We start from the raw sequence: 14,906 nt of genomic DNA, 5'->3' as shown, positions 1-14,906 counted from the left end.
ATTAAATGTAATCTGAATGGAGTTCTACCTGGCAAGTAGTCTCCCCGTACCAATGTAGGGGCTTATGTTGGATTCCATGTAATAGCTCGCATGATCTTAAATGTCGGTTATGGTCACTTGCCCACAAAATGAATATTTTAAAGTCTCATATGATGATATCTAATGCATGCATTAACTTATGAATATTGCTTACTCATGTCTCTCTTATGTTTTTCATTTCATAGCATACTCACATACTTAGTATATTCAAAGTACTAACGCATACTTTTGCCTACATGATATCACCATGTAGGAACCGACGTCCCTCCTCGATCTCCTCTACATGGCTAACTCAAATTAGTTTGAAGATTACTTCTGGTGAGTTTCCATGTTTCGGGAACAATATCCTTTTTATTCTAAGCTTATGTTATATAGAATAGTAAGACTTTTATTAAGGTATTTCTTGACACTTATTATGAGGGTGAGCTAGGGATATGTCTTAGCCCCCGCCAAGTCTATTAGTAGAGGTATATTTGGAAACAAATGGAAAATGTTTTTATTTCCGATTATTATTGTTTACCATTACTAATAAAATGCTTAATGAATGCTAAGAGGCTTGGATGAGGTACCTCTAGGTGTCTCATTCACCGTGTCACGTCTAGGCCCTAGACTCGAGTTGTGATAAACTTGGTATCAAAGCACAAGGTTTTGAAATAGTACTCGGAGTCCAATATATCGCGTGAAATAGGGTCTTATTCATGATTATGAAGTGCGCTACAATTATGAATAGGAGACTATGAGGCATTTAGGAAAGTTTCCCTTCCTTCATGATTCATGTCGTGCCTTAGAGTTGTCCTAAGACTTCCCTTATCTAACGAATTGTTTCGTGTTCTCTAAATAATACCTCGAAGAATATTACCTTCACCGAGAACAATAGATGCTATCAAGGACCAAGTTACTCCGACTTTGGAGGCTCTAGTTCAAGGAGGGACTGATGCTAATGAGGGACAAATCCCTAATGACCCTCTATCCGAACAAGTGACTAATGCAAAATTTCATGATGCCATCCAATTATTGGAACAGGCTGTAATGGCTCAGTTAAATCAACAAGAGGTGATTTCTGTGAATGCGGGTAGGAAGGAAAGGAAGTGGGTGAGTAAGATGAATGCTATAAGGGAGAAATCTAGGGGCTTCAATGGTATGTGGAACAATAGTTGTTCATCTCTTGCTAATGCCCCGGTGTCTAGGCCTAATAAGGAGAAACGTCTATTTCCCTTTTGCGATAGGTGTAGTAGGACCCACCAAGGAGAATGCATGGTCGGTAAGGAGGGTTGCTACAAGTGTGGTGGTATGGGTCATAAGATGAGGGACTGTCAGGTGGCTTCTAGTAAAGGGAGGGAGTTTAAGAGGGCTACATGCAAGGGTGGAGCTTCTCAATCCAAGCCCGGTGGTAGTTTTAGTACATCTACTATTTCTAAGTGTTCCAAGTGTGCAAAAAAACATAGGGGAGAGTTCTTAGTGGGGTCGGATGCTTGCTATAAGTGTGGAAAGCCAGGTTATTATGCAAAGGAGTGTAGGAGTGGTACCAGACCTTAGTCTCTGGCCCAGAATATAGGTCGTCCAGATCAAAGTGCTACTACATCGAATGGTGGTCAGCACTAAGAAAGATCGTATGCCTTTCAGATTCATCAGGAGTTAGAGGATTCTCCTGATGTTGGGACTAGTAAGTTAAAGGTTTTTGATTTTTAAGTGCATGGATTGTTAGATCCGGTACCAATTTGTGGTTTGTTGCTTTATTTCTTTCTAAAAGGTCTGATGTATATCTCAAATTATTATTGAAGCCCTATTTGGTGTCTACCCCCATTGGTGAGTCCGTTGTTGTAAAAAAAATAATCTATAAGGGTTGTCCCGTGTTTATCTTGCGCAAAGTTGTTCCTAGTGGTCTCCCTGAGCTTGACATAGTAGTTTTGATGTTATTCTTGAATTGAAGGGTCATGATTCGGTGGTAAAAGGGTAAGTTCATTTCCTTTCTTAAGGCCCAAAAATTTATTTTTGAGGGTCAGGGATGTCAACTCTGAAAGTCTTAAATTTTGAGTGATTCTGATTATGGTGGTGCAAATTGGGTCCGAATCATCTTTAGTAGTAGATGTTAAGTCAAAAAGGGCATTGATCCATCATTGTTAAGGTTGAAGAAATTAGTGGGAGATAAGAAAGTAGAAGTCTTTTCCTAAGCAGGAGATGGAGTATGTCATTACCAAGGTTGGTTGTGTGTCCCAATATAGATGGCCTAAGAGAAATGATATTGAGTAGAGTTTATAGCCCTCGATGGATGAGTTAGGGAAGATTGGGGAAAGAGTGGGTGTTCCATATTGTGATAATTATGGTATGCTTGGTCCATTTAACGTTATAGACATGGAAGAAGATCTAGATGAGACCTCGTTGTGTACAATAGATAGGCAAGAGTATATTGGTGTGACCTTTGGTAGAAGTGAATACCAATGAGGATATAGAGATGTTAATATAGACACAATAATCACTAAGTGATGTTGATTCGAGGGAGCCATAGGGTAGTTAGAATGGTAGGTTTGAATGTGTGGTTGTAAATATGTGAGTGATTGTAGTAGGCTATTGATGACTTTTGTTAAGGGTTTCAAGTGATTGTATTAATGTGGTTATAGAACTAGGCTTGAATATAATATTGATGGCATAGGGGTGAATGTATGATGTATTGGATGTTTCGTTATTAGGTCTTGAGGTTTGTGAAATATGGTAGTAAGGGGTAGTACTCTTGGAATAGATTTTCCTATGGAGGCATAAGATCCTAAGGCTTTTTGGTAAGGTGGCCTATGAATGTGATTTGTCATTGGAGTTATCCCCAGTTCATCCTGTGTTTCATGTGGTTATATTGAGGAAATGCGTGGGGAATCCTAGTTCCATCGTCCCATTGAAAGTAGTGAATGTTGAAGAAATCTTAACCTATGAAGAGGTTCCAGTCAAAATTTAAACCGACAAGTTAAGAGGTTGAGGAAAAGGGAAGTTGTATCCGTCAAGGTACTTCGGATAAATCAACAAGTTGAAAGTGTTACCTGGGAAGTGGAAACGGCCATGATGAAACGTTATCCTCATCTCTTTGATTCTACTCAAGCCTAAGGTAATAAGTCATTCATGTTCAAATGTTTAAGGCTCTTATGTTTCAATTTTTTCTTAAGTTCTCACGTGCATGCATATTCATGAAGTTGAATTTTAAAAGTTATGATTTATGCTAAAGTTTAGAGATTTCATATTTTATGCATTTCAAGTGTCATTGTATATATGTTGGGTTGCTAGTCCTCGTGCCATGTTCCCTTCTATGCTAATGATTCTCATTCGAGGACGAATGTTCCCAAGGGGGAGATAATATAACACACCAAAAATTTCTATGCCAAGACCCGTAGCATTTTTCATGTACGTATAGGATCATACTCGATGACTTTAAAGGGAATTCATGAGTTAGGATTAATTTCTAAGTAATTCAAGGGTATTATATGTGATTTAGGGTCATAAGGGATCCCTAAAACCAAGCCAAGTCCAAAGAATTTATTTCGGCTAAGTTTCCGAATGAGTTCATATAAGGGTCAACTTCGAACGACCATATCTATTATTATATAATGAATTGGGTGGACCATGACCTATCAAATTAAAGTTCTTTGAGTCTTCTTTCCAACGCCACTAAGATTGCAATTTGTGGAGTACGGAGTCAAAAGTTATGACTATTTTACCACAAACTATAACTGCAGAAATTTCCCAGCGCTGCAGTGGCGCCCGGTGCCACTATAGCACCCGAAACTAGCCTCAGTAGTTTGGGTGCTGGTGCGGCGCGCCAACTATAGCGCCAGCAGGGTTTTTGGCCCATTTTCCAGATTTTCTTTGATGAAGGGCAAGTTGGACAATTCCCTAAATAATATATACGAACTTGGGCATGTTTGGGAGTCATTTTTTAGCCTTTCACCTCTCCAAACAACCCTAAACTTCATCCTCTCATCTCTCAAATAATCACCTCCAATTTTTTTTTATCAAACTCAAGGATTCAAGGCTCCTCATTGAAGACCAAGAATCAAACTTTCTTAAAAGCTTCAATCTAAGGTATGTGGGTTTTCATCCATGAGTTCTTCCACCCATGGAGCCCAAATGTTGTCTCAACTTTGTATATCAATTTTAAATGATGAAATCTTATGGTATTTTACATAATAGTTTCAAATGCATAGATTATGGTATATTTTAGATTTATTTACTCCTATTGATATATATGCATATTGACTCTTAATTTCAAGTGATGAGAAATTTTATGGATTTTCATACAACGATTCCAAGTGTATAGATTCTTGAATATTTGAAGTTTATTCCCTATATTGACTTATGTTGATTCTTATTTACATGAAATGGATGGTTTATCAAGGTACTTATATGAAGGCTTGAAAGTAGTTTTAAAGTGCATATGGTGGGTTATTTTTAAGATGTTTGATTTGATGCATTCATATCACTCTCATGCATACAAGTATTCTTTTAAATGTATTTGAAAGTTATATGAAATGAACCCACCTAGTCTTCTTATGTTGAAATGAAGTTGAATTGAAAGTTTGACTCCAAATGAAAGTTTATGAAGCAAATGCCTATGTTTAAGGGAGTCTTGTGAAATGATTGAATGATTGATTGATAAAAGAGCTTCTTAGCCAAATTAAGGTTTCAATGTGAAAGGACAATTCTCACATTGAATCAAATGAAATGTCTTTATGAAATGCTTGATTGTGATAGGGCTTCTTAGCCAAAGTAAGGTTTTAATGTAAAAGGACAATTCGCACATTGAATCAAATGAAATGTTTAAGGTTATGATATGACATGTTTGACCTCCCTATAGGCCGTCAATGCTTTTGAACATTTTTCCAAAATGAAAGGTCCGATTAGCATGGTACCCGGAATGCCATCACTGATTGTAGACCTAATTTTCTTGTAAATCAAGGTTCATTAGTAGAACGGTAAATAGGGCATGGTAGTCATGATGATATTATAAACCAAAGGTTTTAATAAGCTATTCCACTGATGATGATTTAATGTCTAAAGTTATACAATGCTTATGTTATTATGATATTTTAAACGTTATTCCATGGGATTTGACCTAGCACCGAATGTAGCATATAGATAGGGACTCGACCTAAGGGGTCCTTAAGTAAAGTCTCATATTACATTAACTATGTGCCACCATAGGAGCCCTTGTTGGCTAGGCCTTTGTAGCCACCAAATGTTAAATAATTAAATGTAATCTGAATGAAGTTCTACCTGGCAAGTAGTCTCCCTGTTCCAACGTAGGGGCTTATGTTGGATTCCATGTAATAGCTCGCATGATCTTAAATATCGATTATGGTCACTTCCCCACAAAATGAACATTTTAAAGTCTCATATGATGATATCTAATGCATGCAGTCACTTATGAATATTGCTTACTCATGTCTCTCTTATGTTCTTCATTTCATAGCATACTCACATACTTAGTATATTCAAAGTACTAACGCATACTTTTGCCTACATGATATCACCATGTAGGAACCGACGTCGCTCCTAGATCTCCTCCACGTCGCTAACTCGAATTAGTTTGAAGATTGCTTGTAGTGAGTTCCCATATTTCGGGAACAACATCCTTTTTATTCTAAGCTTATGTTATATAGAATAGTAAGACTTTTATTAAGGTATTTCTTGACACTTATTATGAGGGTGAGCTAGGGATATGTCTTAGCCCCCGCCAAGTCTATTAGTAGAGGTATGTTTTGACACAAATGGAAAATGTTTTTATTTCTTCTTATTATTTTTTACCATTACCAATGAAATGCTTAATGAATGCTAAGAGGCTTGGGTGAGGTACCTCTGGGTGTCTCATTCGCCGTGTCACGTCTAGGCCCTAGGCTCGGATCGTGATAGGTCCATATGACTTCCTATGATCCGTAGATTAGCTCGTGGGAACTAACACCATCAACTTTTCTGCAACATTTTTTTTTCAACTTTTCAACTTTTGGGGTCTTACATATAGAGTCTTTTAATTTCCTTGGTGGCCCTATATGTCCTAAAAATTTATATACACTATATGGATTGATCATCAAAAGTGAATCTATTTTTCAAAGGTTTATGTAACACCCAAAAATTCAAATTATGATCTGACCATTCTTTATATACATATAGACCTCAATTTGATGATTTCTAATGTTAAAAAGGTATTGAAAACAATTCTTTACTGTAGGAAGAGCTTTGAATATGAATTAAGGTCATAATAAGAAATTTCTAGATCAAAGTTAAGTTGAAATCTTGTTTACCAATTGAGTTTTCGAATAAGATTTTACTTAGGTCAAATTCAAATGGTCATATGTCTTAGAATATTAAGAGTTAGGTGATCCATAACCTATCAAATTAAAGGTCTATGGGTCGTCCTTCCAATATATCCTACAGTTTTTCATTTAGAGTCTAGAGTAAAACGTTATGGCCGATTTACCATAGACACTCCACAAGTTCGTGATGGCTCTGCAACACGAAGACAAAGCGGACCTCACTGTCTGCTCGAATTAAATTCCATTTTCCAACTCTAATTATTTACTTTTCTGGGGGTATTTTTGTCCTAAAATATTTGGGGGTTATCTAAATAGCCCTAAATGTGTAGAAAATCAGTTTTTTATAAATAAAATCATCTTATTCAATCCTACATTCCTACGCTCAACAACATCAAACAAAAACCCTCAAGACTTCAAGAAGCAATATCTAGGGTTAATTCTCAAGGTCCATATCCTAAGTTCTTCATTAGAAAGTATGTTTGAACATTTCCTACTTCAAACTTCTTACACAAGGTTCATATTTTATTATTTGTATTTTCTAAATTACGAATTAAGGTTAGGTTGAGAGAAGCTTCTATGAAAATTGATTACAAATATTTTTCTCTGGTCAGTTGTGTTCAAATTATGTTATTATGATTTTGGAACTTGGATTGTTAATTTTTAATGGGCGAATTGCCTCATATGATTTTGAAAAGGATTTTTTTGTATAACTAATGGATTTGGAAATTTGTGAGTCTTTCAAAAACTTTGGTTTAAAGTGGTGAATAAAGGGTAATTTCCCATCCCAATTAAATGTTAATGATATTTTATTTTATGTGTTGTTTTATAACTTGAAAAGACTTGGACGATGGCACTGAACAGAATGTTTTATCATAAATGAATCTTTGGTTTTCAAAGGATGGGTTAAGAGTTTTTAAATGGTTAAGTATTGATAGGTGTTGTGTTTATCACGATCTGAATCCTTGAGTCACGATGATTCTCACTATAACCTACCAATAGACAAGCCAACCCAAATCTCGGAACTACGAGTAATGGGATGTAGGGGTAGAAGACTAATATTTAGCTAAAAAGAATAATATATAACAAGAATCACAAATGAAATAGCTAAAGCTAACCAAAACTATATACAAATAAAAAATTCCTCTCAAAATCTGGAAGTCACATGTACAGAGCTACTACATAACGAGTACAAGTCTCAAAAGTAGACTACAGAAACAAGACTGTGTCAAAAAGTAAAAGACAAGTCAATATATATATAGATGGAATCGGGCTAATCCTGGATGCTATGTGCTCACCTTCACCTCAAAACAAGACTATAGTTGGCTCGATATCAACGCTAATAACTGATGCTCGGACCTGTACTATGAAAACAGATGCAGAAAATAGTATGAGTACCAAAACAACAGGTACCTAGTAGGAAACGTAAGCCGACTGAGCTAGAAAAGTAAAAGTAATATGAAATGTGAGAATCTAAGTTACTATCAAGAATAAGACAATTAAATAGGTATGTACACGAGTGTACTCACACATAAAGAAAAAGATAGAATCTAACAAAATCCGCCAGACTCCCGTAAACTCGACGGGTACGCTCGTACACATGCTTAAAAGTAAAAATTCAAATGGACTCTCATAAGCCCGATGGGAGAAAAGATAGCTGAGGTGGTATGAAAAAATACGGTGAAGTACCAACAATGCCACAACTTCCCGCGGACTTGAACCATCTATTCTTTGAGCCTAAAGCTTTTAACCCAAAGCTGGAAAGAATTAAGGACTTGAACCGAATAAATATGAAAAAGTTAGGGAATTGAACTGAGATTTGGGAGTAACCAAGGACTTAAACCAAGGATATTATAATTGTGGACTTGAACCACGTGTAAATAAGACCAAGAACTTGAACCGAGGTGAAAATAGCTATGAACTTGAATCAAGGCTGAAAGGTAGCTATGGACTTGAACCAAGGCTGAAAGGTAGCTATAGACTTGAACCAAGGATGTATATTGCGGTGGACTTGAACCACAACTAAATAAAGCCAAAGACTTGAACCGAGGCTATAATACCAATGCAAGGACTTGAACAAAGACCGGTGGAGTGAATTGGGGACTTGAACCACGAATAGAGGTGAATCTTTCAGAATTAGGATTAGCGCCTAACCGAGCATCATAGGGAGTACCCTAATTAGAGTGCCATCAATAAATAGCTTTAGCCTAAACCATATCCAAACAGAATCGACGAGTAGATAGAGTATAGTATGCTATTATATACACTAATAATTCCCAAGACAATATCGAGACAATGTGGTCATTTTAACACTAAACCTATCAAATTCAGAGACGGACCAATTTCAGAGTAAAAAATGGAAATGTGAGACTTGCTCCGATAACTATAGAAATGACTAGGTGAAAAGGTTCTAAATACTACCCTGAACTTGTGTTCCAAAATTGAGCAAAATTTGGGGCTCGAATCAGTCCCAAAATGAACATGCAAGAAAAACACATTTTAATCTCAAAGGTACAACCATGGAAACAACTAATTTCAAGAATTTACCTCACAGAAGCCTCCCCAACACTTTTCGATCACCAATCCACATAGACACAACAATTTTGGACTTCTTGGACTTTGAATCACCAAAATTTGACAAGAAACAAGAGAGAAATCAAAGTTTCAAAATGTCAACAATGGCTAAAATCGTCCTTGGTCTTTAATTAAAAGACCAGGGATTTGGCCGTTGCGAACGTGGCCTAAATGGCCTACAATCGTGGAAGGAAAGGGTCTAGACCTCTGCGATTGCTGAACCTAGCTCACGAATGTAAAGGCTTACCTAATAGACCTCTGCAAATGCAGCTAGGGCTTCGCAAATATGGAGACCAATTCACCTAGCCTCCATGAACGTGGTCCTCTGCCCGCGATTATAGAGAACAAATGGGACTTGTAACATCAGCTGCTGCATTAGCTATTTTTTCCAAGTTCAAAATCCCGGACGGGGTGCTCGGAATTCGTTTGAAACTCTGTGCGGGCAAATAAGATTGTTACCCCACCAAATTCAACGTTGCAGACTCAATGGAATATTTGAAATTTCTATACAAGGTCATTTTAATGAAAAGTAGGTCACCCAAGTGATATTTTAGCCAATTTCTACAATGGGTCTCGGGATTAGACTAGAAGCCTCGAAAAGTGAACGAAGGGTTATTATAGAACAAACTTGACTTTCTGAAACTAATCATGCTGATAGAATTTTCATCCGAGCGCATTTTCTGAGAATCATAACAAAGTCAAACTTAGGCTAAAGTTTAAAGGCTAAAATGGTTAATGGCTTAGACTCGCACAAAAAACCTCAAGACTCGAGCCAGACATGCTAGTAGCCTAATTTGGCTATCTAGAGTTGATGGAATCGTCAAAATTCAGTTTTGAGGTTGCCTTTCTTGAGTTTTGACAGAAGTCAACCATTTAAACTCTAAGAGCTCCAAAATAAGGAAATGGGCATGAAATCCAAATAAACGGCTAAAGGACCGACTATTAGTCCCAGCAAGTCATAAATGACTTGGGGTCGGTACAAAAAAGCTCTAAATGCTGAAAAGATCAAAAAATGGAGGAAATGACTTGGAGGGTTATTCCAACATCCACTACTAAAATCACTTTTATTCGTGAAAGTAAAGGACATTTAAAGTATGGAAACAAAACAAGACGAGGGCACCGGGACCTCATGCTATGCCAGACCCTCGGAAACCCTCTCAGGTCAAACAATGTCATCACAGAACTCAGGATGAGAGGAAAATCCTCAAATTCACTTCAACTCCAAAAACTCCTTCAATTCTCTTCTTGGCTCCTACACTCGTTCAATTAGCCTGAACTTGATCAAAAACACAAATTCACCTGAGGAAAACCAAAACTAAACCGAAACCACTGAAATGAGAAACACAGAACCATGGCAAATGTAACCCAACTTATAATTCAAAATACTTGCCTCATGCTTCCAAATCTATCTTTTCTTAGCCACCCAGGGCATTATATCGGTCCTAGGTCATCCTAAATGATACCAATACCATCTGAAAATTTCTTACAGAACCATACAACATAAATCTTGAAGGAGTCACATACATCAACTGAACCTCTAGGGATGATAACACCCAAAACAAGGAAACCAGCCTGGGGTAAAGCCCAAAACTCCAATCTCAACTTCAAAAACCAACAATCCAAACTAAAGCTCAACCTTATGAAACTAACACTACATTTCCAAGGGTGATTATCCCGCAAACAACAAGACCACACTGAGCCTAGCTCTAGTGGCTTACTTTCGCCATAGGAATTTCCAAAAAGATGACAATATATGTCCACAAACTACTTTGCTACCTTAAATATGAGCCAACCATCCTAGTGTAAGGGAAACCAAGCCGGTATGTGGCATACAAACATGGACAACCAATTGGTAATAGTCCAATGGAACCAACTCCTACTCAGAACACCGCCAGCTATCGAATATGAAAAAGGAGGACCTCACATCCTAAACAAATTTAGAATTACGTATTCCATGAATTAATTTGACCCCATCCTATAGATGAACCTTTTAAACAACTTTCCATCCTCCAGCTTAGGCTATATCTGAAGCCACCAATAAAAGCCACTGTTCCAACTCCAAATGATAGACAAAGCCTCAAAAGCTATCAACACAACCGTGAAGAACCCACAACAATGGTAACAGGGCAAGATGAGAGAAAATATTTCCCAAATTTTCAACTACCCATAGAGAAATGCCAAAACACACACCTTGAAAATATTGAAGGAATGAACCTCAACTTGCAACTAAGAACAAGACTAAGGCAAATGGTAAGATGCATCCAACTTTGATTTCTACAATACCATAGAAGGCAATACTGCCTTTCTTAGAACTCCAAAAACCACAATCTCCCAGCTACCAATAACCCAAACACTAAGAATATCACAAAGAGACCAACTAGGTAGGTAAAAAAGGAGCAAACCCCAACTTTGTAGCCTTAGGGATGAAAATACTGATAAGGCATAAGGAAGGATTGACAAGCGGGATCCACTGCAACTCTAAAGATTCAACATATATATTCACATACTACCTCAACAATAATCTTTCAACTACGAACCAAATGATTCTAAGCAACAAATATAGCCATCTAAGATAAAAAAAAATAGAATGGAAAAAGAGAATTAATAATAAGGCAAAGCTAGCTATGCAAAATAGTAAGAAGATCCATTCAACCACTAACCCAACGAGACAACATGCAACTAAGGCACCCCTCAAATCCAACTAGATCCTCCAATATCACCACTCTCATAACTAATGAAGCTGGTCCGACTACTTATCTAACAAGGATCAATACTACAACAACAACAACTGGCAACAGAGATAAAAGGGAGCAACTAACTAGTCCAACCATAAACTCATATCAAACCACCAAGGCAAAGGCACGGGGTTCTCAACCACCACTACTTAATACAGAAACTCGATCTAGTCAATCCACTACTAAAAGAACTCAACTTTGACATTGAAACATATACATATAAATCCAAGTAAGGTTGCCAACATAGTAATGAAATAAATAATAAGTTAAATATGCACGTGGTCAAAAAAACACCAAACCACACAATATACGTAATGAATAAGAAAATAATGAGTTCACCCTAATATAATCGATACTTGGACCCTCGACCTCTAATTGGACTATAGGAGCATAGAATAATCCTAACCGACCTCAATTTGAATACCTAAAGTATCACCTCTGACTAGGTATACTATAGACCCATGATACCAACTTAATTGAGCAAACTGTGTATTGGTTCCATACTAGGGACACTCTCTAGATTGATGGTCAAGCTCTCCATAGATACGACAAGGCCCAATAACACTAGTCTTGGGAGTAATAGATGTTGGTAATGTCTAAAGGATCAAATCCCACCTGGGGAACTCCCTGGACCAGTTCCTAAGATCACCACAATCAAAGCATCTTCATGGGTTAAAGCTCAGCATAATGAGCGTGATGAACTTCCTTGGCTCCCTTTGATAACACGTGAACCATCTCTAACACCCTGTAGAACACTCCTAGATACTATATCGGGGTCTTAAGGCCCAAAACTTGTCGAGCCTTCGGCCAGCGATGTATGATCATTATACAATCTCTAAGACAGTTGACCTGTATGCCATACTCGTAACACACGCCTCCGAAAGTGGCATGTTGCAAAGACCCTACTGCAACTGAAGGAGTCCCTTGACCCAATTTTCCAAAATGCAAACCCTAGGAACCCAAGCCTAAACTATGTCTATTATGGGCACCATAATCTACCTCAGAACCTCCCCAAACCTAAGGTACTACTGCTATAGGCATAATGGGTCTTGAAGAAAGATGACCCTCACTAAAATAATACTCACCCCAAAGTGAAATGATGTCATACTATGCTGATAGCAAGGCCTCTTACCACTATATCTGCAAGACTCAAGGCATGCCTGCTCTATGTCTCTTACATGACTAAAAACTTAGGGAAAGGTATATCCAACCTCTATCAAGTTCTCTAATTCTAAACGGGGTTGTAAAGAGAACCCTTGATGAACTCTCGACTCATATCTTAATCCATAGGAGATGATGTGGGGTTATGCCTAGCCCACTCAAGAAATACCATGACATACTCTAATATTGATAACGAATCCTACTGGAACCTTTGACGGGGCCTATTATATGAAATCTATAGGCCTAAAATGGGGACCACTCTAGTTATCTTCCTGCCTAGAGCTATTGTTGTTGCCCCCTTGGGCCTCACGATAGAGCAGCTCAATTGTGTGAGTGTGGTCTACCACATCCAGAAAGAAGTGGTCCACTAAGACTAGAGACTATCTTAATCCGTAGTTAGTATCTCAAACCTCTGACAAAATACCAAACTCTCTTCTCCTCAGTAGGTAAGATCATAGTGGCACACCTAGAAATCTCATGGAGTTTGGCCTCATATTCTGACACATTCATAGAGCCCTACTCCAACTGAGAGAGATGGCCTCAGAGTTGATCTTGGATACTCATAGAAATGAACCTTTCTAAGGAGGCCTCAGAAAACTCTGTCCACGATACTGGTGGAGACCCTGTTGGCCTGGTCTCTAGATATGAATGCCACCAATGCTTGGCAAACCGTCTAGCTGATATATATTAAAGTTGGTTCCTCTAGACTCTACCAATCCCAAGATCTGTAGCCTCTCATGACAAGTAAGTAAAAACTCATGGGCATCCTCACCCATAGCCCTCGAAAACCTTGACAGTAATAATCTGAGAAACATCCCGAGCATCTTCTGCACGCATACTGACATGACATCCTCTAAATTATCCGGTAGGGTGGCAGGTGTCGGTGGTGGATAAACTACTTATGCCACTGGTGCAGGCTGAGCCTACGGTGCTAGAGAACCTAAAACTAGGGCCTGCTGTATACCCCCTATAGAAATAAATATTTGGGCTAACATAGCCTGTAGGTCTAGAGTTGTAACTCACATGGGCGGTGGTTGGTACTATCCTAGGCCCACCAGCTGATGGTGTCTTAGAGCTATCTGTGGCTCCATCTTAAAGCTTTAGAGTCTACTTTCTGTTCTAGGTTGGGGCTGTAGCCCTAGCATGACCTCGAGGTCAACCTCTACCCCTGGCTGAGGCTTTGGAACTTTTTACGACATAATTTCTCATGTCATGATGAGACCTACTAAAACTTACAAATAGATAAGCCTAACCCTCAATGCTTTGTCTAGAACCAGAGGCAACAGGCTATTAAGCGGAAGATGAATAATTAAAGAAGAAAATAACTAGTAATGAGAAGAAAGAGAACAACTAAAATAAAACACAAGGAGCCACGCAAGACCTGGCATCAATTAGTAATTATAAGTCTCCAAAATTTGAAAAGTCATAAAACAAGGATTAAAAGATGAATTTCAAGAAAAATATAGCTTTTGGCACTATGTAATGACCACGAAGGACATCACATGCCATATTTATCACCACAGTTTATGGTGTGCCACCATGGTGGTGATTTAGAAACTTAAACCCTATAGGAAAGGGTCCACAACAAGGACCACAAGCTATGGTTCCCTCTGTAGTAACCCCTCCCTTTAGACCCTATGATTCCACTCCAAGGAAGGGACCATGTCCTAACCACCACGGGTTGTATTTCCCTTAATATACCATGGTGGGTTCTATGGTGAATTCCCCTGTAGACTCTCTCTATCAAATTCCTCAACACGACCCACACCACAGGCCATGGTGACCTTCACAGACCATTATGGTCTCTGTAAAGGGAAACCTGAAAATTCTCCTATTCCTTGAGTTCATGGAAAAGACCATGATCACCACCACGGGCCATTGTGAGGTTAACAAACCATGGTAGGTCCTTCATCCAGTCACTTTCCTAATTTAAAGTTGGGGTTATTTTGGTCATTTCCCTATATTTTATTAATGAATATGGATAATTTCTGAGGCTATATTCTTACCTATTAACTAACCTAAATTCCCCTAACCTATCTTTCTCACCATGATTTCCAAAATCACAAAACTTTCTCTTCCAAGTCTTCTCTCAAGAGTCTTCTTTTTCCTC

At 38.1% G+C, this 14,906-nt stretch overlaps 1 protein-coding gene across 1 annotated transcript; it reads left to right on the top strand.

Annotated features, from left to right (window-relative positions):
• The first annotated feature begins 1,068 nt into the window (after positions 1 to 1,068).
• Positions 1,069 to 1,575, top strand: LOC129869717 (uncharacterized). Its single transcript, XM_055944355.1, has one exon. The coding sequence runs from the start codon at positions 1,069 to 1,071 to the stop codon at positions 1,573 to 1,575; it is 507 nt and encodes a 168-aa protein (XP_055800330.1).
• Positions 1,576 to 14,906: the final 13,331 nt, after the last annotated feature.

The sequence above is a fragment of the Solanum dulcamara genome, chromosome 10 (genome assembly GCF_947179165.1).
Source record: "Solanum dulcamara chromosome 10, daSolDulc1.2, whole genome shotgun sequence".
Classification (NCBI taxonomy): domain Eukaryota; kingdom Viridiplantae; phylum Streptophyta; class Magnoliopsida; order Solanales; family Solanaceae; genus Solanum; species Solanum dulcamara.
Note: the sequence above shows the minus strand (reverse complement) of the source record. Positions and strands in the feature narration are given on the sequence as shown.